The sequence below is a fragment of the Phacochoerus africanus genome, chromosome 4 (genome assembly GCF_016906955.1).
Source record: "Phacochoerus africanus isolate WHEZ1 chromosome 4, ROS_Pafr_v1, whole genome shotgun sequence".
Taxonomy (NCBI): domain Eukaryota; kingdom Metazoa; phylum Chordata; class Mammalia; order Artiodactyla; family Suidae; genus Phacochoerus; species Phacochoerus africanus.
Window position 1 is genome coordinate 140,453,713 of NC_062547.1, and position 23,352 is coordinate 140,477,064.

General features: G+C 44.9%; 1 protein-coding gene across 2 annotated transcripts in view; it reads right to left on the bottom strand.

Annotated features, from left to right (window-relative positions):
- Positions 1-12,890: 12,890 nt before the first annotated feature.
- ETF1 (eukaryotic translation termination factor 1) overlaps positions 12,891-23,352 on the bottom strand; it is a 32,177-nt gene continuing 21,715 nt past the window's right edge. For both annotated transcript variants that reach the window (XM_047778737.1, XM_047778738.1), the window contains 8 exons: positions 22,619-22,758; positions 19,014-19,152; positions 18,497-18,687; positions 17,535-17,664; positions 16,856-17,011; positions 16,352-16,416; positions 15,462-15,609; positions 12,891-15,187 (listed from right to left, as the gene is read on the bottom strand). In XM_047778737.1, the coding sequence (XP_047634693.1) occupies positions 15,105-15,187; positions 15,462-15,609; positions 16,352-16,416; positions 16,856-17,011; positions 17,535-17,664; positions 18,497-18,687; positions 19,014-19,152; positions 22,619-22,758 (1,052 nt within the window). In that variant the 3' untranslated portion in view covers positions 12,891-15,104. The remainder of the gene's footprint in view (positions 15,188-15,461; positions 15,610-16,351; positions 16,417-16,855; positions 17,012-17,534; positions 17,665-18,496; positions 18,688-19,013; positions 19,153-22,618; positions 22,759-23,352) is intronic.

Genomic DNA, 23,352 nt, shown 5'->3' on the forward strand with positions numbered 1-23,352 from the left:
AGCGGCTGCCGAATATTTTGGACCTCAGAACTGTTTTCTCTGGGTGCAGCGGATGAACATGTAGGACAGAAGGAAACTGGTCCTGAGAGATCTAATCATTGTCTCCCTTGAGTCCTTTGATGCCCTCCATGAACCAGTCCTTCTTTTGTGCCACCAGCACTACATCCTCATTCTGGGGGAGGCCAGAATAACACAGCTACCTGTCACCCCGTGATCTACACAGGCAGTGGGGAGGTGGGGGAAGGAGCTACGTCCCTGCTGGAATTGGAAAACATCCTTGAGGCCTGCAACTTTTAAAGGGAAGGTTACCATGCCAACGACAGCCTCCTTGCCCAACAAGGATGAAAGGAAACGAGGCCGTGGGTGACACATCTATTGTGCGTGTCCACACACTTGCCTGGAACCTCTTAGGCGCTGCTCGCTGCAGGATAGGGTTTCAACTGAGAGGCAAGAAGATTCAGGTTAAATTTAAGTAGGGATCCTGGACTGGCAGAACTGATGGGGGCAGGGCAGGGCCAATAAGGAAGGATTGGGAAATGTTTCTCTGAGATTGATACCCATCTCCTGTTGAAATGTGTGGGTGTGGTACCAACAGGAGGCGTGGGAGGGGACGATGTCCTAGATACCAGGTTTTGGCTGCTGGTGTGAACTTCCTCCAGGTTCTTTTTGCTCTTGCCAGCCTGTCCAGGAGAGCAGCAGGCAGGGAGAGCAGATCATTGGGGTGATGGCTGAACTGAGAAAGGGGAGCATTAGATGAGCCAAGACACACCTCTGGAAGACACACCAAATCTTGGCAACAGGGCCCCAGAGATGCCCAAAGGGGGGATCGTTTTCTTGAAGAGCACAGAGCTTCCAGGAAGAATGACCAAGCTTACTTGGCCCTTATCTACTTCTCTCCACTTCCCAACTGAGAAAGTGCACAGAGAACTGAGGAACTGACATGAAGCACCCACCCGTGTTAGGCACGCGTGCACACACACACACACACACACACACGGTTTCATTTGACTACAACTCAGCAAACCAGGAATCAAGCTTTCTCAGCATCGATCAGCTGTAAGGGAAGAAGCTGGGATTGGAACTCCATCTGAACTCCACGGCTTGGATGGGAAAACTTTAGGCCTTAAGGTACAGCTCTTTTCTTCTAGGAAGATCTCTTCTGAAGCGTCTCCTCCATATATTCCCCAGGCGCTGAGTAGGCTGGGAAGAGGCTAAAGGGACAAGCGGGGAACTGGGAACCCGTCCTCCTCTTGCCACACGCATTTGCTTTTTTGTTTTTTGTTTTATATTTTTTATTTTTTCCTTTATAGCTGGTTTACATCACACGCATTTGTTAGGGTGAATGAGCTGCCACTGCGGGCCGTGTCTGTTCCTGAAGGTATCGGCTGACAGGCATCCTCTCACTTTATCCCCACATCCCTCAGAAGAGGAATCTGAGGCTCAGAGACAAAAACGTATTGCCCAAGGTCACACAGCGATTGCCTGGGGCCAGGAATCCATCTCAGCTCAGTAAAACGTCAAAGCCGGGCTGGACGGCGCTCCGGCCCCAAGTCGGGTAGCTGGGCAGGGAGGGAGCTGCGCGGGGGGCAGGGCGTACCTCCCCGCCGAGCAGGGCTGGGGTGGGGGCCGCGGGCCGGGGGCGGGGCCCCCGAAGGCCGCCTCGGGGTGGGGGAGCGGGGCGGAGCGGCGCGCGCAGCTCCGCCTCGCGTAGGCGGAAGTAGCCGCCCTCCCGGCGCGCTCCCCGCCCCCGGCCCGCCCCTCGCCATATATGGCGCTTCCGCCCGGGGCCCTACGCGGCGCTTCCTCCCGGCTCGAGGCCCATACAAGGCGCTTCCTTCCCGGCGCGTCTGGCAGGCGGCCCGCGGGCAGCTGTGGGCGGGAGCTCGGCCCTCTGGGTCCGCCCGCGCCCGGGAGCCGGCGGCCAGGGGACCCGCTGCCAAGGAGGGGGCGGCGGCGGGGCCTGGAACGCGCGGCCCGGCCTGGCTGAGGTAAAGGCGGGACCGGCGGGCTTGGGAGTGCCCGGCGGGTCTGAGGTTCCCATGTCCCCCACCGATTTTATGTTTTGTCCCACTTTCCCCCGCCTCATTCTCTAAGCGCAGCCGACTTTGCTGGAGATCCTCCCGCGCCTCCCGGCCTGGGACCTGAAACCCAAACTCCTCAGCGCGGTGTGAGGGCCTGGCTTCGCTCACTGCTCCCCCGCTCTGCATTTTGCTAGTGGGTCTTCGGGATTTCTCTCTCCTGCCTTCCTCCCAGCTTGCTGTGTGTTTCTCTGTCCTCCCTGCCTTTCCTCAAGCGCTCCCTTGTGCCACGAGGGCCCTTCCCACACCGTCCTGGTAGAACTGCTTCTCACCCCTTCCTTGTTTCAGACGTCTGGAAATCCTTCCCGCCCCGCCAGCCCGTAGGCCTGGGATGCACAGTATTATACATAGTTTATTTACTGAGTCTGTGATTTGATCTTACTCATCTTTGCATTCCTGGTGCCTGGCTCTGTACATGAGAACTGTTATTTTTATATCTGAGGGAGGGGAGAGAGGGAAAGGACCCAGTTGTCACCCTAGTCACTGTGCCTTTTCGCCTTGAACGGGGGTCCCCGACGTTAGGTCGCACCCCTGTCATCTTCACCACCTGCTGTGCTCCCACTTCCTGTGGCCTGGAGCTTCCTGAGCTCCAGAACCCAGCACAAATAGTTTGACCTTGTATGGAAAGTTGAAAGATTCGGGTGGGGGGAGCCAGGGCTGGGGCAGGTGTGCACCTGCAGTGGGGCTGAGGTCTGGAGCAGTGCCCACTGGGTGCCTCTTCCACTCAGAATGGCTTCATTTGCTTAGCGTGACAGCTCTGCTTTATCCACTGCAGGAACCAAGCAAGCTCCGACAGGCCCTGGTACAGTGCCTCCAGGGACTTAAATCTGGCTCAGCCACGTGGTTACCCTGATCCATCTGCTGGGAGATGAGCAAAGGTCAGAGAGAGGGACCAAACCTGCAGCAGTTCCTGAACGCCCAGCCCCCAGCTCTTCCAGAGGTCAACAAGGACCAACCTGTGAGCATTTGTTCTTCCTCAGGTGAGGCAGGCAAAGAGATACTCAGATCTTGGGAATAATGAGTGGAGTAGTATGCCAGGGAGGGGGCCAGGGAGGGGGCTTTTGGCACCGAGAAGCCTCTGGGTTTGATCAGATAAACTCACTCACAGGCCTCCAGTCTCTGGTAGTAAACACACACATTGCAAATAAAGCCAAAAGATAAGGAGCTATGTTTGTCTCTCTGGCCTCAGGTGGGCTGAGTGCCTGTGAATTGGTGCTTGGAGAGGAGATGCTCTGGAAGGTCCAGGACTGAAGGTTGAGGGATTAGATTTTGGAACAAAAAAACTGGGTCTGGGTCTGGGTCTGGGTTGCATACCCAGGGACTAGGATGCCACTGGCCTTGTTCTCACATAAGGCTGTACCCCTCAGCCTTTTCTTTCCAGCGATCATCTAGGATCGCAGGTAATGAAGTCCAGTGGCCAGCTTCTCTGTGGTGCTGGTTCTTGCCTCCCCTCTCCTTCTAGTCTCCTTTCCCCTGCCAGCCACCACCCACTTCTGCTCCTGGCTGAGGGCAGCACAGGGTGAGAAGGGTGAGAAGGCGGTGCTTACTGCTTGCAGGGCTGGGAGATCCCCAGCTGGAAACCAGCAAGCTATTTATAGCTGAGCCTAGCAGAGGAGGAAGGCCTGAGAGAAGGGGGTGGGGTGGGGGAAGCTTCAGTAGCCTCTTCTCCAGCTATCAAATTTGAGGGCAGGCCTTGTGTTTGCTTCTGGGTAAGAGGGCTTTGAACCTGGGAAAGCCCAATAAAGCAGTAGGGGTCCTGGGCTTCTCCATGTCTTGAGAGAGACAGATAATCCACTGACCCAGGGGCCCAGCTTTAGGCCTTTTTACGGTGGGGATATTTGGAACCTGAGAATTGATAAGCTGAGACTTTTTGCGAAATGGTAGTTGCCTGGGATTTCTATGCATTTTTCTTGTTGTTTTCCTATGCTTGCCTCCTCGGCCGAATTAAATTCTCTTTAAGGACAGGAACCAAACCTTCTCTTGCGAGTGGTACCTACCCTGTCTCTCTGCTGTAATGAGTGATCTTGCCCAAAGGAAAACCTGCCCTCCCTGTCGAGATTAGGGGTGTGACCTTTGTTTCCCAACCCACCCAATCCTCAGCCAGTGCTGTGTGCTTTTCCCATCGAAGCATCCACTGGGTCCCTGACTAGATTAGGCACTTGTTGTGGACCTGGATGATGTCTGCTTGATTGACTGTCATATCGCCATTGCCTGCATGGTCAACAAGAGAATGAATATGAATCTTTGATAGCTTAAAATAGGTGGAGTACTTGATACATATGCCATTGTCACAGTGTTTTACATATTAGAAACCAGTTTCAGCTGTTGAAGTACCTTTCCCCAAGATCTTGATAAGTGGTAGAGCTATGATGGGAACGGGTGTCTGACCACAGAATACTGCTTAGCTGAGGCATGAGGCTGCTTGCGTGCTGACACCTAGTAGGTACCTCTGGCTCCTGAGCAGCCAAATGGGTGAGGTGGGTTAGATGAGATGGGCCGACATGGTCAAACTGCCCTGGTCCCATGATGTAGTTGGTGCAGCCAGCCAGGAGAGCTGCCAGGGAATCTTAAGAAGCTTAATGAGAAAGACCTGCTCTCATCTGCCAGTGGGGAAGTCTTGAGACAGTGGCTGTGGGCCTATGGAGAGGGCAGAGAGACTCTGAGGTCTGTCTGGGGTCTCCTTAGATGTTAGCTCCTGACTCTGAATCCAGTAGATTTTTTTTTTTTTTTTTGCCTTTTAAGGGCTGCACCCTGGGTATATGGAGGTTCCCAGGCTAGGGGTCTAATTGGAGCTGTAGCCCCCAGCCACAGCCACAGCCACGCCAGATCCGAGCCGCATCTATGACCTACACCACAGCTCCCAGCAACGCTGGATCCTTAACCCACTGAGGAAGGCCAGGGATCGAATCCACAACCTCATGGTTCCTAGTAGGATTTGTTTCCGCTGCACCACGATGGGAACTCCCAGTAGATGTTTTTCAAACTTCATCTTCCTTGAGTACTTCTCAGCAGCGTTTGATTTCTACGGTCACCGCTTCTGGAAGCCCTTTTATTGCTTATACATCTTGATGTATAGGCTCTATTTGGATAGTAAGTGCTCCAGTACTTCCAAGACTCAGCCTCATGCTCTCTTCTCAAACAGTGCTTTGCATAGAAGGACTTCTTTGAAAAACAAATCTGAACTTGTCACCCTCCTGGCTAAAACACCTCAGTGGCATCTCCTATTTTTCAGAATAAACTTTCAAGTTCTCAGCCAGGCCTTTGAGGCCCAGCACAGTCTGCCTGTTCTTGGCCTCTCTTCTAGCTTCATCTTCCACCACACTCCCGTTTCCTTCTCTAAGCTTCATCCACACTGCTCTCCACGGACCGCCTCAGCTGGACTCTCCGCCACCCCCCACATGTTCTCACTGCCTGGGATGCTCTTCCTCCTCTGACTAGCTAACATCTTCTGTGCTCAGATTGAGCACCGCTGTCCTTAGAAAAGCTGACAGCCAGGTCAGATTGCCCTGTGACAGTCACTCACCTGTGGCTCTCCCTCAGGTGTTAATTGCAATTGAGAGTTCACATTCATTGGAAAAAGGAACTGGAAGCTCAGTGGGATCGTGGCTGTGTCTCTTTTGCTCATGACTGCGTTGTAGGTTTTAGCAAATGCTCAGCTGTAGTAGCTTGTAGTTACTTTATGTCACAAATGAAATAAAAGCTTAGTTCGTTTAACAAAACACTCTGTTTTAAGCTTGGAGAAACTGAAAGAGAAATTAAGTAACATGCACAAGGACATGAAGCTAGTAAGTGGCAGAGTGGGGCCTGGATGTGTGGCGCCACTGTCTGTGTTAACCGCTGCACTGAGCCACCCCTCCACCTCTTAAGTTCTTTTTTTTTGTTTGTTTTTTAATGGCTGCACCAGGGCCATATGGAGGTTAGCAGGCTAGGGGTCCAGTTGGAGCTGTAACCGCTGGCCTACACCACAGCTCACGGCAACGCCGGATCCTTGACCCACTGAGCGACGCCCCTCCTCATGGATACTAGTCAGGTTCACTAACCACTGAGCCATGATGGGAACTCTCTGTTAAGTTCTTTTTGAAAGTGAAGAGAAAAGGAAGAAGGGAGAAAGTATCCGAGAGGCAAAGGGACTCCCCCTCTCTCCACTCATAGAAATAGAGAGTGGAAGATTAAGAATGAAAGGTTACATTTCACCAAAAAATATACATGAATGGCAGTTGTTAGTCATCAGGAAAATGAAAATCAAAACCAGAATGACACCATCAATGAACAACTCAAAAAGGAAATTAAGAAAACAATTCTGTTTATAGTAGCATCCAAAAATAATAAAATACCTAGGAATGAACTTAACTAAGGAAGTTAAAGATTTATATATAGAAAACTAAAAAACATAGTCGAAAGAAATTAAAGAAGACCTAAATAAATGGAAAGACATGTTGTGTTTATGGATTAGAAGACTTAATATCTTTAAGATGTCAGTACTCCCTGCAGCAATCTCCATATTCAGCGCAATCTCAATCAAAATTCCGATGACTTTTTTTTTGCAGAAATGGAAAAGTTGATCTTCAAATTCATATAGAATTGCAAGGATCCCGCCGAGCTTCCAAACTGGAATATCTCTGAACTCCATAATTTAGGGAGTTTTTATGGAAGCATCATCATGTAGGCATTATTGATTACATTATTGGCCATTGGTGATTAACTCAATCTCCAGCCCCTCTCCCTTCTCTTGGGGTGGGGCTGAATGTTGCAATCCTATAACCCTGATTTTTTTGGCAAGCAGCCCCCCCATCTGGAAGCTATCTGGGGGCCCCTAGCTACCAGTCATCTCACTAGCATAAAGAAGACACAGAGTTCCCATCGTCGTGGCGCAGCAGAAATGAATCCGACTAGGAACCATGAGGTTTCGGGTTAAGGCTCACAGGTTAAGGCTCACTGTGTTAAGGATCTGGCATTGCTGTGGCTGTGGTATAGGCCAGCAGCTGTAGCTCTGATTCAGCCCCTAGCCTAGGAACCTCTGTATGCTGGTGGTACGGCCCTAAAAAGCAAAAGCAAAAAAAAAAAAAAAAAAAGACACTCACGTGTCATTCTGGAGATTCCAAGGATTCCAAGATTTTAGAGGAGCTGTGTGCCAAGAACTGGGGACAAAGACCAAATATATATTTCTTACTGTATCACAATACTGAACAGTAAAAAGAAACAAACATGTAGCGATATGGATATATGTCAAAAATGCATCTAAGTGAAAGAACCTTGATGTAAAAGACTATATATTCACCATACCAGTAACATGAAATTTCCAGGAAAGGCAAAACTCTAGAGCCAGGAAGCAGATCACTGGTTGCTTAGGGTTGAGAGTGAGCGAAGGGGTACAAAAGACCTTTTGGGGTGATGAACACTGGGTTGTGTGATGTTTACATGAGTACAAATTTATTTCAAAAAATCACCAGGCTATACTTAGAGTGGGTTAATTTTACAGTTTGTAAATTTTTTTTGTCTTTTTTTTTGCCTTTTCTTGACCCATTCCCGTGGCACATGGAGGTTCCCAGGCTAGGGATCTAATTGGAGCTATAGCCACTGGCCTACGCCAGAGCCACAGTAACTCGGGATCTGAGCCACGTCTGCGACCCACACCACAGCTCACGGCAACACCGGATGTTAACCCAGTGAGCAAGGCCAGGGATCAAACCCGCAACCTCCTGGTTCCTAGTCGGATTTGTTAACCACTGAGCCACAACGGGAACTCCTATAGTTTGTAAATTATACCTCTATAAAGCTCTTAATAAACAAACAACAAAAATGAGAGCAGGGCGGAGTTCTTGCTGTGGCACAGTGGGTTAAGAGTCTGACTGCAGTGGCTTGGGTCATTGTGGAGGTACAGATTCAGTCACCTGCTTGAAGATCCTGATGTCATAGGTTGCAGCTGTGGCTTAGATTCAATCCCTGGCCAGGAACTTCCATCTGCCATGGGTGAGGCCATTTTAAAAAAGAAAAAGTGTCCTAAAAGCTGAGTGGTTTGGGTCAAGTCAGGACAAACACGTCTGCCTTTCTAAACTCATTTCTCATATCTCCAGGCTGAGCCTGGTTCACCAGGCAGCTTGGGTACCCTCAGATGAAGTAGTGGTGCCCTCCCCTTAACCTCCAATACTCCTCACTCTCGATTGTCATTTTTGCTGTCTCCCCTGCCGGAGCGTAAGTGCTGAAAGGCAGGAACAGTGACTGTGTTTCTCTCCACTGTATCCTCGCATCTTGCACAAGGCCTAGTACCTGGGAAGTATTGGTAAATGCTTGCTGAATGAAAGAACAAGGCTGGGGTTAACCCAAGTCCAGTGGAAGGAAGAGAGGTGGCCATGGGCTGTGTCTGTGGAAACAGGCTGGAGGAGACTGAGTTTCTGAGGATAAAGAGCGTCCTTCCTTTGCAGGGCCTCCGGTGGGAATTGCATCATGAAGTAGTTGGTCCATCCCACCCCGTGGGGGAAGCCTAGCTTGGGAATGTACTTAGGTCTGGGCAGCCATGTACCTTGGGGCAGGCAATCCAGATCAACCCCTGATTTCTCAAGTTCTCAAGTCCAACTCCTTCCTCTCCCCCACGTAGCAGAATATTCCTGCATCTTGCCTTTACCTCAGAAGACCCTTGTCTTTCCTGCTTGCCGAGCCTCTCAAGTTTCTACCCTCCTTTCCTGGTCTCCAGGCGTCCCTGAAAATGGATTTGCCCCGCAGCTTTCCTTTGGGTGACGATGAAGAGCCAAACAGAAGGGGCTGAGACCAGGCAGGGTATCAGGAGTGGAAGTCTGTAAGGGAAACCCCTCTGGGGGTAATACGGAACCCTGGGGGCTGGAGAAGCAAGTTAATCTACACACTCATTCCAACCCTGACTCACAGGGAAGTGGCTTCAAAACAGCTTTCATAACTCTGCCTGGATGTTGGCCCACCTTTCCCCTCCCAGCTCTAACTTTGGCTCCAGGCCACTCCCTTATTTTCTCTGATCCTCCCTTTGTCATCTCTACAAGGGGGAGAATAGGGCTTAGATGAAGAGCAATAGATCCTCCATGCGCTTATAAGAGCCCTGAATTTTTTTTTTTTCTTTTTTCTTTTTTAGGGCCGGATCTGTGACATATGGAGGTTCCCAGGATAGGGGTCCAATTGGAGCTACAGCTGCTGGCCTACGCCACAGCAATGCAGGATCCAGGCCGAGTCTGCCACCTATACCACATCTCACAGCACCGCTGGATCCTTAACCCACTGAGTGAGGCTAGGGATTGAACCCGCAACCTCACAGTTACTAGTCAGATTCATATCTGCTGCGCCACAGCGGGAACTCCAGAGCCCTGAATTTGGTGGTGTAACATCAGCTCTCATGTTGGCTCTCATTTGCTATGTGAACATAACAGGTCATCACACTGCTCTCTGGGCTTCAACTTTCTTATCTTTAATTAGGGGATTGGAATAGTGAGGTCTAGGGCCCCTCTGAGTGCTAAAATTATGATTCCTTAAGAAGTGAAAGTATGAGGCAACACAAAGGTATGGCTGTAGACAAAAGACAAATCTAATGACACTCTTGTCCTTTTTGTGGATGGGTTTTTAGGCTCTGAGGTATAGCTTTGTCTTCTTTCCAACATCCCCAGTGTTGCTTAATGAGCCAGGGATCAAGGGTCCCCCAAGAAACCCTGTTCTTCATATTGCCTCATCTCACTCAGCACTGCTTTTGATCCCAAAGCTGCTTTCCTCTCTGAGGTGTGTGACTGACAGCAGCTCCTCTCCTGGTCCTGCCTCTGCTCTCTGCTTTCCAGTCTGGGCCCAACGTCCAAGCTCGGTACCCCAGCTTCTCTGGTTGACTCAGTAGGCATTTCTCCTGAACTACACACCCTGCAGCAGAATTAACTCTTCTAAATGCTGACCTCTGAGTCAAACCCAAATTCTGTGCAAAAACCAAACTTGAATGATCAAAGTTTTGTTTTAAATACTTGTGAATCAATTAGAATCTGAACACTCATTATCACACTCTTCTATAATGGGTGTTCATGATGACCCTAAAATGTTAGTTAAGTGGTGCTTTTGTTTTTCTTCCAAATTTCTGAAATTTCAAAAATCTCCTCAATGTCTTATTTTAAACCCCTTGATACTTCAGTGTATATTTCCTAAGAAAAAAAGGGTATTCTTTTAAATAACCACAGTACAGTTGTCAAGTTCAGATTTAACATTGGTACAGTACTTTTATCCATAGTCCATATTCCAATTTCATTAATTGTCCTGCTGACAACGTATTTCTTAAGGGCAGGGGCAGCTGCCCTAGTCTCTGAGAAATTCCGTCATATATGTACATTCGTCTCTGAAGATGCTGGATAAATTGCAGGGGTCCTTTACAGAGTTCAAGGGAGCTCCTTTTATCCATCCTCAAATGTGGCTGTGGCTAAGCTGGGCTGACCACTCAAAATGTCTAGGTGCTGGGGGAAGGACATAATTGCTCGATGGATACCTTCCAGACGCAGTCCAAGCTATTGGTTGTCTCTGAAAGCACAAAGGTTGCTGAGGTGAGCTGGTCTGACTTCTTAGCAGTTACAGCAACTGTTCTCTTCTTAAGCGAGGAATGATCTACATTTGCATTGGAACCATACAGGCTTGTCTTTGTGCTCCAGATCTTGCCATCTAGTAATTGATGCACTTCGATAGGCAGTATGTACCACATTGTTTTTTCTAAGGATTAAATGAGATGATGCACATGCCATAGCACTTTGCCTCATGCATGGTAACCGTTCAAATGTTAGTAATTGTAATTATCTTTCAGATTGGTAGCTCAAAGCCCAGATTGAGACACCTATTTCTCTTTTTTGCGCATTCATCCCTACTTCCTTTGTTAGTTTGCCTTCTCTGTTATCTCCAGATTTTAAAGGTGAGCAAGCTGTCCCAGGTACCTCTTAAATGCCTGTCAGAAATCTCTCCATCAGAAGCAACTACTTTCTATCAGTGGCCTTAACTCTAGCACCACCTCGTGGTTGCCAGTGCAAACTCACCTGCGCCACTTCAGAGGACCAGAGTTGGCAGTGGTGGGATCATCAGCCATCTGACACTTGCTAAATGCCAGGCATTGTACTGTGCATCTCACGTGCTCATTGCATTTAATCCTTACCACAATCCTATGGAGTAGGCATTGTCACAGGTAGGGAAATTGCTGCTCAGACATTGCTCAAGTCTGACTGGCAAGATCTCTATCCCAGTCAGATGCCCGATCTCCTGCTCACCATTATATCCTGATAGCTTTACAGCTAGAAAGGCTCTTTAGGTTCAAAGTAGTCCTTACATGGATGGGGAAACTGAGGGATAGGAAGGGACTTACCTGAAGTCACAAGTCCAACTAATGGCAGAGACAGAACCAGAGACCAGAGCTGACTCTTAATACCTGGGTTCCTGAGCCTCAGCATGAGCTTGCCAAGTAGTTTCAGACTCTTGAGACAAGAGTTCCCAGACAGGGTTTGGAGTTGTCAGAGAACCCTGGAAATAAACTATTTTCACATGAACCTCTAGTGCCTGTCATCAGCCATGTCTTCAGGAACTTTGGCACCTATTGCTCCCATACTTCTTGGCTGGTCAGTTCCTATGCCCCTGGGAGGCACAGTCCCTTCAGGGTGGTACTTGGCAGGTAGGAGCCCCAGCAGGAGCTCACTCAAATTGGCAACAAGAAAGAAGCTGGCCAGAAGTTTAAATTCTACTTTGGCAGTCATCCCTGAATCCACTGTGCCTGTCGGGGAGCCTCACGGCATGAGAACTAGAGCCAGAGAACAAAAGATGGCAAGTGCTGCAAGCCCAGACAGGCAAGCACAGCAGCCCACATATCCGGCACCACTGTGCTACCTTCCAACTTTTGACTTCAAACATCAGCTAGGGAGGTATCAGAAAAAAATTATACCTCTACCATGCACAGGCATGCCTGCCCTTTCCCAGAGGGAGACTGAGTTTCATCAAGGCTATCATCAAAATCAGATGAGAAATCAGGCAAAAGTATGCTGAAGAAGCAGTGACAGAAAAGGCTCCATTACTGGTTAATTTTGTTGAAAACATTGTCTTAAATCTGGAGAATGAATATCATGTACCACCTTGGTTGTTCAACTAAGCTTCCCAAACTGCCAAATAGAAGAAGCTCTAAGTCCTCCACTTTGGGGAAAAGCAAATGCAACCAAAAATCCTCTTCTGTTGACAGACTAGAAGCCTTATTCCACTGAGCCAGCCTTTGACTTGCTCTTGAATGAGGTTATTGCTTTCCTATCCAGTTCCAGGTATTCAAGATCAGAGAGTAGTAGGCTTAATTTCTGCTCTTCCATCTGGACCATTCTATCAGATGCAGAGGCAACCAGATGTAGAAGGAGCATCAACTTTGGGATTAGGTCTGAGATAAAACTTGGCTTTGCCACTAAAGACTTGCTACTTAATTTCTTTTGTCCTGTTTCACCATTTGTAAAATGGGAAGCACCTCCTATCCATTGAATATTGAATTACACAGTATAAGAACATACTTGAAATAGCTTAAAAAGGGGGGGGGGCAAGTTTCCCTTGGCATGCTGTAGAATAGGGTAAGATACAAATTAGTTTGGCCCCAACAACCAGAGCTTCCTCCTGTGGTATTAACGCTGGAATCATGACCTCAGATGTCCTTTGCATATACCCTTCCATAGGCAAATATAGCAGGAAAACAACTAAATCTAAGGCAAAAGTTAGTAACTACGATGAAACTGCCACCTGCCTTGGTGAGCTCACACTGTCTCCTCGTTTCAGATCTTTCTTAGGAACAGTCCTAAAGAATCTCAAACACACAAAGTATATTCTTAAATATGGTTTAATACTCTTCTCCATTTCTGTACATCACAACACCAAGATTTCGCTGCTTAGGATCTCTCTGTAGAGGCTATAGAGAATGCAAAGGCTACGGTTTTCACCCCCTCTTATGTGTATGTGTAAGTGTAATACATATCAGTATATATTGATACACACATCAATATATAATGCAATATATATCACCGAAGAGAACACATTGATTAAAGAAATACAAAAATTTGGCATCATTTCCAAACTTAAATAGTAAAAATAAAAACTACAAAAGGAGCTGCATACCCTAAATGTATCATGTGAAACAACAAGCATATTCAAAAATGTAAATTTACATCCAATTTCTCTGGTCTTGTCATATCACATCAGACCCATTTACAATGGCAAAACCCTAAGGTACTGCTGTGAAGAGAGCATGTTTGCTGGCTCTTGGGTGTTCTGCAAACAAACAGCAGAGCCCAAAGCAAAAGCCTGTTCCGGTGAAGTCTCCCACGTTGGTGAATACCAAAGAATCGACTCTTCTCACTGGGGGTTGAGACATCAGATTATACATTGACAAGACAGTCATTTGGACCTCAGAGTACAGTGTGAGAACCAGAAGCTTTACATTTAAGACATAACTCCCTTCATTCAAGTGAAACAGGATTATTGGAACGATAGGCAGGTCTGCAACCTGGGAACAAGGAGCTGGTTCAGACCAATAAAGCTACGAGTGACTGAGTCAAGTCAGTGAAGAACAGCAGTCAGGCACTAAAGTGTTGTAAGTACCCAATTTGAAAAGCAAGTGCACCCCACTACCCTAGCAGTGTTGAGGGTAATACCAATTGACTTTTAAAAACCTTTGGTCCTTCAAAGTCCATTTGGTATACTTTTTTTCCCATTGCTACCACTGGGCACATTCTATACACCTTGTTCACTGTCACCACCCCAGGCACGCCGTGACCTTGCATGTCAGCTGGGGTCAAGTCCGATTTACAGCCCAGCTGTGAAGCCTCAGCTTCAGGTTTTCAGGCCCACTTTTGAATCCAACACGGTTAAATCCTTGGTGCCAGAAGCTCTGTCCCATCCCTTCCCGCCCCTGCCCTTCCCACCCCCCTCCCATAGCTTCTATGAGAGGTGCTTGTAAGTCCCATATTTGAAACAGATGCTCCAACCCCACCAGGAGGTCAGGGGCTTATAATTACATGCAGTTATACATGTCTGTTGTTCCTGTGAAAAACCTTGCAGTTCATTTTTTAAAAATCAACACATTCACATAATCTCATGCCATCCAACACAAGGAAAACACGACCACCTCCCTTTTGCCAAGGACAGACCCAAGCAAAATAAAATATTAAATTTCTTTGCTTCCACTTAAATTGCATGTTTTATTTCTCCCAATCCCAGCAATAGCACAGAAGCCCCATCATATCCATCCCAAACTGTTTTTAGTAGGCAAGACTATGCGAACCCTTGTCAAAGCAATTGATGTTAAGGGCTCCCAAACCCCGGGCGCGAATGCGCCAGCAAAACAGATTGAAAGTAACAGCACTGGCCCAAATGCTTCATGTGTCAGTTTGTCTTTGCAATGCAATCTGCATCCTTGAAACTGACGGTCTGGAGGGGGAGGGTAGTGTGAGGGAGTGAAGTTGAATCTGTCTCCTATTAGCTCACCCTTTCAACATTAAACAGAGACCAAGAGAGAAATGGTTCCAACATTTCACCACATATATTTCTTCTTATGCAGTCTAAGCTGAGAATGCCATGTAAATGGGTCACTGCGAAATGCAGCAATTTAATTTTTCTCCAATCAAAATAAGAAACAAACCAGTATGATCTCATTTCTATTAACTTTTGAAGGTTTACAGCAGTTAAAGTATTTTTGCTTCTATGTATGAAGGTTAAAAAAATCATTTTTTTTTTCATAAAATACAAGAGCAACCAATTTCACCATCGAGTAAAAGTAAAAACTGGGATTCTTTTTAAATTAGTCCAAAGTGGCATTTAGGAACTTAGTTGTAGGCTGCTGCGCTGACACCATGACAAACCAAAGTGTAGGGTTGGGTCTGGTTTTGTTTCGGTTTTCTTTTCAATATCCAATGCTCATGGATTAAGTTCCGGAAGTGTTCCAATTGTAAGGCAGGGATCTGTTTGGATTCCACCACGGGTATGCTCCTTGGGTTGGATGCTGGAGGGTGAGGCACGTTTTGCCGGACCCATGTCGACTACCTAGTAGTCATCAAGGTCAAAAAATTCATCATCTCCTCCTTGGTATTCCATTCCCTGGAAATCTACTCGGTACCGCAAGATACCTGGAGGGAAAAAAAAAAAAAAAAAGGAGTAAATACGTGTGGTTCACAGAACCAAGGTGGGGGAAACAGTTCGCTCTAATTTAAAGGGAAGCCCAATCCATTTGCAGAATTATAGAAAGCAAAGAGGTGATGATAAAAACGGTCCCAACCAAGGAACCTGTGGCTACATGCTGCCTCAATGGATGAGCATACCCCACCTGAAGTAATTTTGGGATAGCCAGGAAAGACTGTGGCCTAAGACCTTAATTTTTAGGTTTCTGATTTTGCTACTCACCTCCAATTCCACCAAATCCTTTCACAAATTGGGATCCTTCTTGTGACTTATCTGTGACAATTTCCAACGTAGCTCCAAATTTTTTATAGTTGTTAGCAAACCATTCCAGCAGGGGCATGCTCTCAATCAGCTCATGTTCTTGTCCTGTCTGCAGGGGCAGCCAGGAGACACATACACAGGATTAGGATGTATCAAAACAGGGGCACGTGCTCCCCTGCCTGCCAACATTCTCCTTCCTCTCATTCTATATATGTGTGTAAAGCTGTAAATGAATTCTGGTTTGTGGTGACATGATTGCAACAGCACAGAAATTCTGATTACTTCAAACAACATTTTCCCCCAGGCTCTAGCTTCAGTAATGAAATGTTAACACACACTTAGCAGTTTTGCAACTTAGGGTTCCTCCTGCTGTCTCTAGAAGTCAGGCTGTTGCAAAGTGTCTCTAGGCAGCACTCATTCAACAGCCAAGAGATATACCAGCACTGCTTTTTAGAGCAGCCTTATAAAAAGCCAAAGTCCCTCAACTTAGGATATGAAGAAGCTACCAATTACAAGAATCTGTGTTGAGCAGGTGACACTTTTAAGCTGTGGTGATACATTTAGGCCAAATCTGCAAAAGCTGCTTCAGCAGAAGAACTGGTAAAGTACATGGAGTGAAGGAGAGGCATTATTTAAATAAATCTTCCTACCATAAACTATGACCTGGCCTCCTTCCTTGGAATCAGATCCATATGTGGCAGATAAGAGCTGACCACCTCCCAGTACTCCCACTGCCGACAAGTATGAAGTTTGGTTTCCCAAGGCTGATACTGCTCTATGCCGCCAGGGCTCTAACACATGGATTTATGTCTCCTTGCATCCACTGCCAAACAAAATCAACAATGACATACCTCTTTGTCTGTAAAATGAGATTTATCCTTCTCTTGTTCTGGAGTTAGATAGAGAATTTTCTCCTCTGCAGTATTAGGGGAAAAAAATGTGTTAACCTGGTTCTCATATACTAACAAGTTTAAGTCCTATGAGATGAGTTAGGTTAGATGAAAGGGCTCCTGAACTCATTCTATCAACTTTCTTTTCATAAGCACATTAGTCAGCATGCAGTGACTGAATAATGTCTATCAGGCACACCACTCCTATCACAAAGAAATACTAAAAACATTCAGTATACATATAGCCTTTGTCCTCAAAAAATTTAACAATCTCAAGCAAATGTTTATCAGTCCAATCAGAAAAATCTATGAAGGAATGGGATACAAAATGAAAGAATGGGAACAAGATCTAGATCTGCCTTTTGATTGCTCCTGAAATTAGCCATCTTTCCCAAATCTCCACCTCAGGCTTCTTGAATATACAGCCCAGTAACAAGCAGTGTTCTTATTTTCTAATTCTCATACCTTCTGTGCCTTGGCAATGAAGAACATATCTCATTATATCCAGGTTTTCATAGACTATTAGAATCTCTACAGCTCCCATTTCTAAAGCCTTTAGTGTATCTTCAACTCCAAAACAGTACTTGCCCGTGTCTTGGCTGATTTCATCGAAGTATCGCCCTGTGGTTAGGGACAGGTCAGTAAGAACACACATTCAAGCTTCTTTTATAGGTATAGACCCTCTTCCTCAAAGTCAGAAAAAAATTCAACTTAAAAATAAGTGCCAAAAGTCAGTGAAAAATCATACCACTAGTTGAGCCTTTGGAAATTGAGACAAGAGTGTCTGGGCCAAAAAGATAATCATTTGGAAATGTGTGTGTGTGTGTGTCAAATTGGAAACAAAGCCAACCAATGACTCCATTACTCTTTTAACTTGAGCTCTCTATTCATCCCTCTATTACAAAGGGTAATTAATATGGAAAATAAGACTGAAGTTTGGTTCCTATTGCTTAAGAGTAAAAACAGAAAAACACATTTATTAGACCTAACAACTAAAAACAATGATTCCACTGAGAAGGATTTTAACAAAAATGCTAAACCTTCCTCTTTTACCTTCCCAGTGTCTTATTTCATACATATAATCATATACAGACATATACATACAAAAACTTTTCAAAGTAAATAAGTTGCATTTCACTGATACCTATTAATTTCTTCTCTTGAATGAACTTCACGTTGGAGAGGACTTCAGTAGATAACTCAATAGCTTGGTTGAATCCGTTTTCACCACCATAGGATATATCAACTAATTTTAAAACTTTTGATTGCAACCTCTGATACAATTGGAAAAAAAAGGGTGCATCATTAATACTTCAAAACTTCCTTACCAAGACCCATTACTTCTTAATGGCATGCAAAACTAGCAACACGATCAGTAAAGTCTCAAGAGGAAGAATAGAGGGAAGGAGCCCAATTTATTCATGAGCAGGTCTCAGTGAGCAACACTGCCAGGATAAACTTCCTTAGCCAACCATACTGCACATTCAATTAGACCTATAAAAGCTTAACTCATAAAATACAAACAAGGAAAGGAGGAACTATTGGTTCTTGCCACCTAAGATGGCAGAGTATAAACTTCTTCAGTGAGACTTCTACTCTAACACCACTATCCACCCCCAAAAGAATACCTTGGGAATGTGTTATGACTGAGCCTATGTCATAAACTAAAAGAACTTTCTGGATTAAACACTTTAGGCTTAATCAACTCTGTTATATTGCTGCAAGTTTCACTGCTTTATTTACCTCCAGGAGTAAGTCAGAAAAAGACAGGAAAAGCCACCTCCTAGTTTCTTTGAAATCATTTTAAACTCATTTTAAAGCCAATTATGACAACTCTTTAAAACTAGGAGCCAAGAGAGTCCAGAAAGATCCTATCCCCAAATGGCTTATTTTAAAAGAAAAAAAGCTCAAAAAGACATGGGAGAATATTTCCTAATATAACATTCCTGATAATACACATGAAATTCTGCCAACTCAGAGCTAGGTTTTTTTTTAATATGAATTTATCAGTGTATAAGTAAAAAAGATGTGCCTGTCCCAGCACTCAGAGAACTCAACTACTCCCACCTAGAAACTTACACAATGGAGCATCTACTTCTCACTTACCTGATCAAACATATCAGATTGACTTAGTTCAGTTTTAAAGTCAGCTGATCCAGCTAAAACGAGACCAGCCACATTCACTTTGTCCCCAGAAATAAACAGCTGCACAGCAGTCTCAGCTACTTTCCGAACATAGTTATGTCGCTTTTCCATTCTTAAGCGGGCAAAGCGCAAGGCTGACTGACCTCCTCTACCTTTGACACAAAAAAATCAGGGAGAGAAAAAGGCAATTATTAAGAAGTACAAGATGCCTTGCTAATTAAAAAGTAACGAATTTTGCTATTCCTGAAGGAAAGGACAAAGAGGAAAATCAGTTTCTTCTTTGGCTTAAATGTGTGGCATGTGCTATTACTTGTTCTCAGAGAGTGACCACGAATTCTCTAATCAAAAGAGCCCACAAGCACCAATGAATCATTTCATGATGCTTTTCCCCTCATCTAATTTACTTTCCCCACTAGATAATTTATTTCCTTATTGCTAGACACAAAGCAAAGGTGCTCATGTTCTCTTCCTAGATTACCATGTTTCTTTGGGAGATCCACAGTGAATTTGTGCAGGACTTCTCTTGTATTTCCTTGGAGTGTGCCAAAAAGTGCACCACTACCATCTATTACAATGAAGCCAAACTTGCTATCATCTGAAAGTAGTGCTGTAAGAGCCTGAAAAGCAAACACAGGTACCACACAATAAATCTCAAAGCTTAGGTCAGGACAAAATCCAAAAGTACATATACACGCCCTCTCCATTCAAGTACAAGGGTATGAGTACTACATACCCTTCATGGAGTAATTTATAGACTTCAGCCACAAATATATAACTCACATGGACAACTATGAACCTGATGCAGGAGAAAACCAACACCAATATGAAGCTTTTCTACAAACCTGACCTGGGCCCAGGAATATAAAACTAATACAGAGTTATAGGGCTCAAATTCTTCCCAGGTCTTTGATTTTAGACTGATGGTGGTCTAGGGAAGATAATATTCAAATTAAGAGTCTTATCTCCAGAAGTTGACTTTCTGTTACTGTTAACCCCAGCATTAACAGACAGTATTCACTACAGCAAGTAAGAATATCTTGTAAATCAACTCTAGAGCAGAAGTTCTCATTGAGTACCAAGCCCAGTCTATAAAAAGATCTTATACAGTTTTTATGTTTCATTTAACTATGTCTTGAGCATCATTAATGTTATCAGAATCTAAAAGTCAATTTTACTTTAATTCTGGATTTTAATGGTGGAAAATCCTCCTTCTGGATTAGCACTGTATCACTGTATTTCTGCCTCCTGAAAGAGCACAATAGATAGTCCCAGAACTCATAGAGATGGGCAAGAGTTTCCATGATGGCGTTTAAATACTATAGACTTAGGAGATGACTAATTGTTAGGCGGTAGCCTCTTTAGAGCTAAGAAATTATTACCCATACCATTTTAACTAAGGAAAAAAATAGCTCCTTCAGGAATTGACTAGAAAGCAGATTAATCACCAAGAATCACCCTTTAACCAAAACACAATTGATAATTAGCATTAAGACATGAATACTGCCCACATTGAAATTTTAATCCTGGAGTTCCTGTTGTGGCCGAGCAGGTTAAGAACCTGAACAGCATCCATAAGGATGTGGATTCAATCCCTGGCCTTGTTCAATGGGTTGAGGGTCTGGAGTTGCTGTGGCTGTGGTGTAGGCCCAAAGCTGCAGCTCTGATTCGAATCCTAGCCTAGGAACTTTCATATACAGTGGATGCGGCCCTAAAGAGACAAAAAACAAAAATTTAACCTTATCACAGTAACCTTTTTTAAAAAGCCGTACCCATGGCCTTTGGAAGTTCCTTGGGTCAGGGATTGAATCTGAGCCACAGCTGTGGCAAGAATGCATTGTTTAACTCACTGTGCTGGGCCAGGGATCAAACCTGTACCTCTGCAGAGACTCGAGCCACTGAAGCTGGATTCTTAACCCATTATACCATAGTGGGAACTCCCACAATGACCTGTTAAGTAGCTTAGTTAATTCAGATTTTCAACAAGCCTGCTCATCAAGGAATAAACTTATCCCTCAAAAGAATGTATAAATAGCCTGATTAAATAGGACATAATCGTGCTGTTCAGTAAGTATGCCATATTCTTTTTTTTAAATGAAGTTTTATTGAAGTACAGTTGGTTTACAAGTTTCTGATAACTTCTGCTGTACAACAAGGTGATTTAGTTGTACATATATCCATTCTCCTTCAAATTCTTTTCCCACATAGATTATCACAGAATACTGGGTAGAGTTCTCTGTGCTATACAGCAGGTCCCCATTGGCCAATCATTCCAGTATGCCACATTCTTACCTAGTTGTTGACATACTGGTTAGAGCCAAAATAAACAAAGCTAGCAAGGTAAAATGGTACCTTGGAAGAGGAGTTAAGGTTTAGAAAGACCAATGAAGCTAACTTAATAAGTAAACTAACTAGACAATAGGAGAAAACTAGCTAACATGAGTAATAGGTACTGTTTAAATCAACAAGATTCAAAAATGTGCTTTCATCAAATCAGATACAGGTAAGTAAGAGAGAGTGGCAAAAAACCTCCCCACTGAAGCTTTTGCCAGAGGCTGTGATAGCCAAGAGAAAAACCAGTCTCTGCCATCTATGCAACCAATCAAGATCCAAGTGGAACTGAACTTCCAGTCAAGCTAGCAAAAATCATCCACTGTAAATTGTGTCGACAAATGTCAGTTCTAATTCCACTGTAGAGGTTTTCCCCTAGGTCGATGAAAGGCAAGAGACTGAACTAGGAGCCAGCTGTGAATTCCTGATTGTTTTACTGTTGACTGATTTAGGTCACTCTAATGAGGTTTCCTTCCCACTCTTAATGTTCATATTATAGCAGCTCTGCCACTCAAAAGTTTCAGGGGGGTAAAAAAAAGCTCTTATGGTCCTGCTACTAAAGATTTTACAATTTGTGAACTGAAAACTGAGAGTGCAAGAGATACAGGCAAGTAACACGGACACACAGAGACATGGAGATCATGTAGCCTAACCAATTATTTCTCCTCTGCTTCTAATTCGTTTTTCAAACCCAGCTTAGCACCTTCCTCAAACATGCTGAATGATGTCATTCAGTGTCAAAATAATGTAAATTTTGGAGTTCCCGTCGTGGCGCAGGGGTTAACGAATCCGACTAGGAACCATGAGGTTGCGGGTTTGGTCCCTGCCCTTGCTCAGTGGGTTAACGATCCAGCATTGCTGTGAACTGTGGTGTAGGTAGCAGACGCGGCTTGGATCGGGTGCTGCTGTGGCTCTGGCGTAGGCCGGTGGCTACAGCTCTGATTGGACCCCTAGCCCGGGAACCTCCATATGCCGCGGGAGCAGCCCAAAGAAATAGCAAAAAGACAAAAAAATAATAATAATAATTTTTTCTTTTTTTTTGAGGTCTGCACCTGTGGCATATGGAGGTTCCCAGGCTAGGGGTCTAATTAGAGCTGTAGCCTCCGGCCTACGCCACAGCCACAGTAACTCGGGATCCAAGCCGTGTCTGCGACCTACACCACAGCTCTCGGCAACACCGGATCCTTAACCCACTGAGCAAGGCCAGGGATCGAACCCGCAACCTCATGGTTCCTAGTCAGATTCGTTAACAACTGAGCCACGACAGGAACTCCAATTCTTTTTATTTTTTATTGAAAATAGCCGGCCTTGTAAAATGGCATAGTATTTAGACAACAGTCTGACAATTCCTGAAATGGTTAAACATAGTTACATGACCCAGAAATTCCACCTGGGTATACACCCTCTTGCCACACACAACCATTGAAAATATACAGACATAAAATGTGGCATACCCCTGAATAGATAAAATGTGGCAAATACTGTTTGGTAATAAAAAGAAATGAAGTATAATACATGCCACAACATGGATGAACCTTGAAAACACGCCGAGTGAAAGAAACCAGTCACAAAAGGCCATTTATCTGAAATGTCCAGCACAACAAATCTACACACAAAGAAAATAAGATTAGGGGTACCCTAGAGCTGAGAGTGTTCTTGGGGTATGGAGGTAGGGAGGGAGGACTAGGAGTGACTGCTAATGGCTATGGCATTTCTTTTGGGAATATGAAAATATTCTACACTTGAACTTCTTACCTCTGTATGGAATTTGTTGTCACACAAATACAATGATGTATTAATTGGTTTGAAAGGTTCAAAGTCAATGTTGACTTTCTTTTCCTTTCCTTCTTCTGTTACAATTGTACCACAGTAAACAACCAGGCCATTTGGAGGTACTGCAAAGAACACAAACAATGTCTCTACTTATATCCATACCTAATTTTCCTCAATTAATAAAAATGTTCCTATAGCCTATTGTCCCTGCCCCTTATTTAAATCATAATTTAAATAAAGTGAAACATCTGTACATCTCTCAGGCAGAATTCTCTCCCCAATTTCAAAACTTCCCTGAGATGTTTTAAAAAGGAGGATTTCTTCTTCTTCTTCCTTTTTTTTTTTTTTTGTATTTTGTCTTTATAGGGCTGCACCTGAGGCACATGGAGGTTCCCGGGTTAGGGGTCTAATCAGAGTTGTAGCCTCCAGCCTACGCCACAGCCACAGCAACAGCAACACCAGATCCGAGCCGTGTCTGCAACCTATACCACAGGCCACGGCAATGCTGGATCCTTAACCCACTGAGCGAGGCCAGGGATCAAACCCAAAACCTCGTGGTTCCTAGTCAGATTCATTTCTGCTGCACCACGACGGGAACTCTGGATTTATTCTCTTAAGTACAGTAAATACTACTTAACATTCAAAAAATAACTTAAATACTAATGGGACAATGCTAATGGTTGGGTGAAGAAAACACTCATGATCAAAAGCATTAT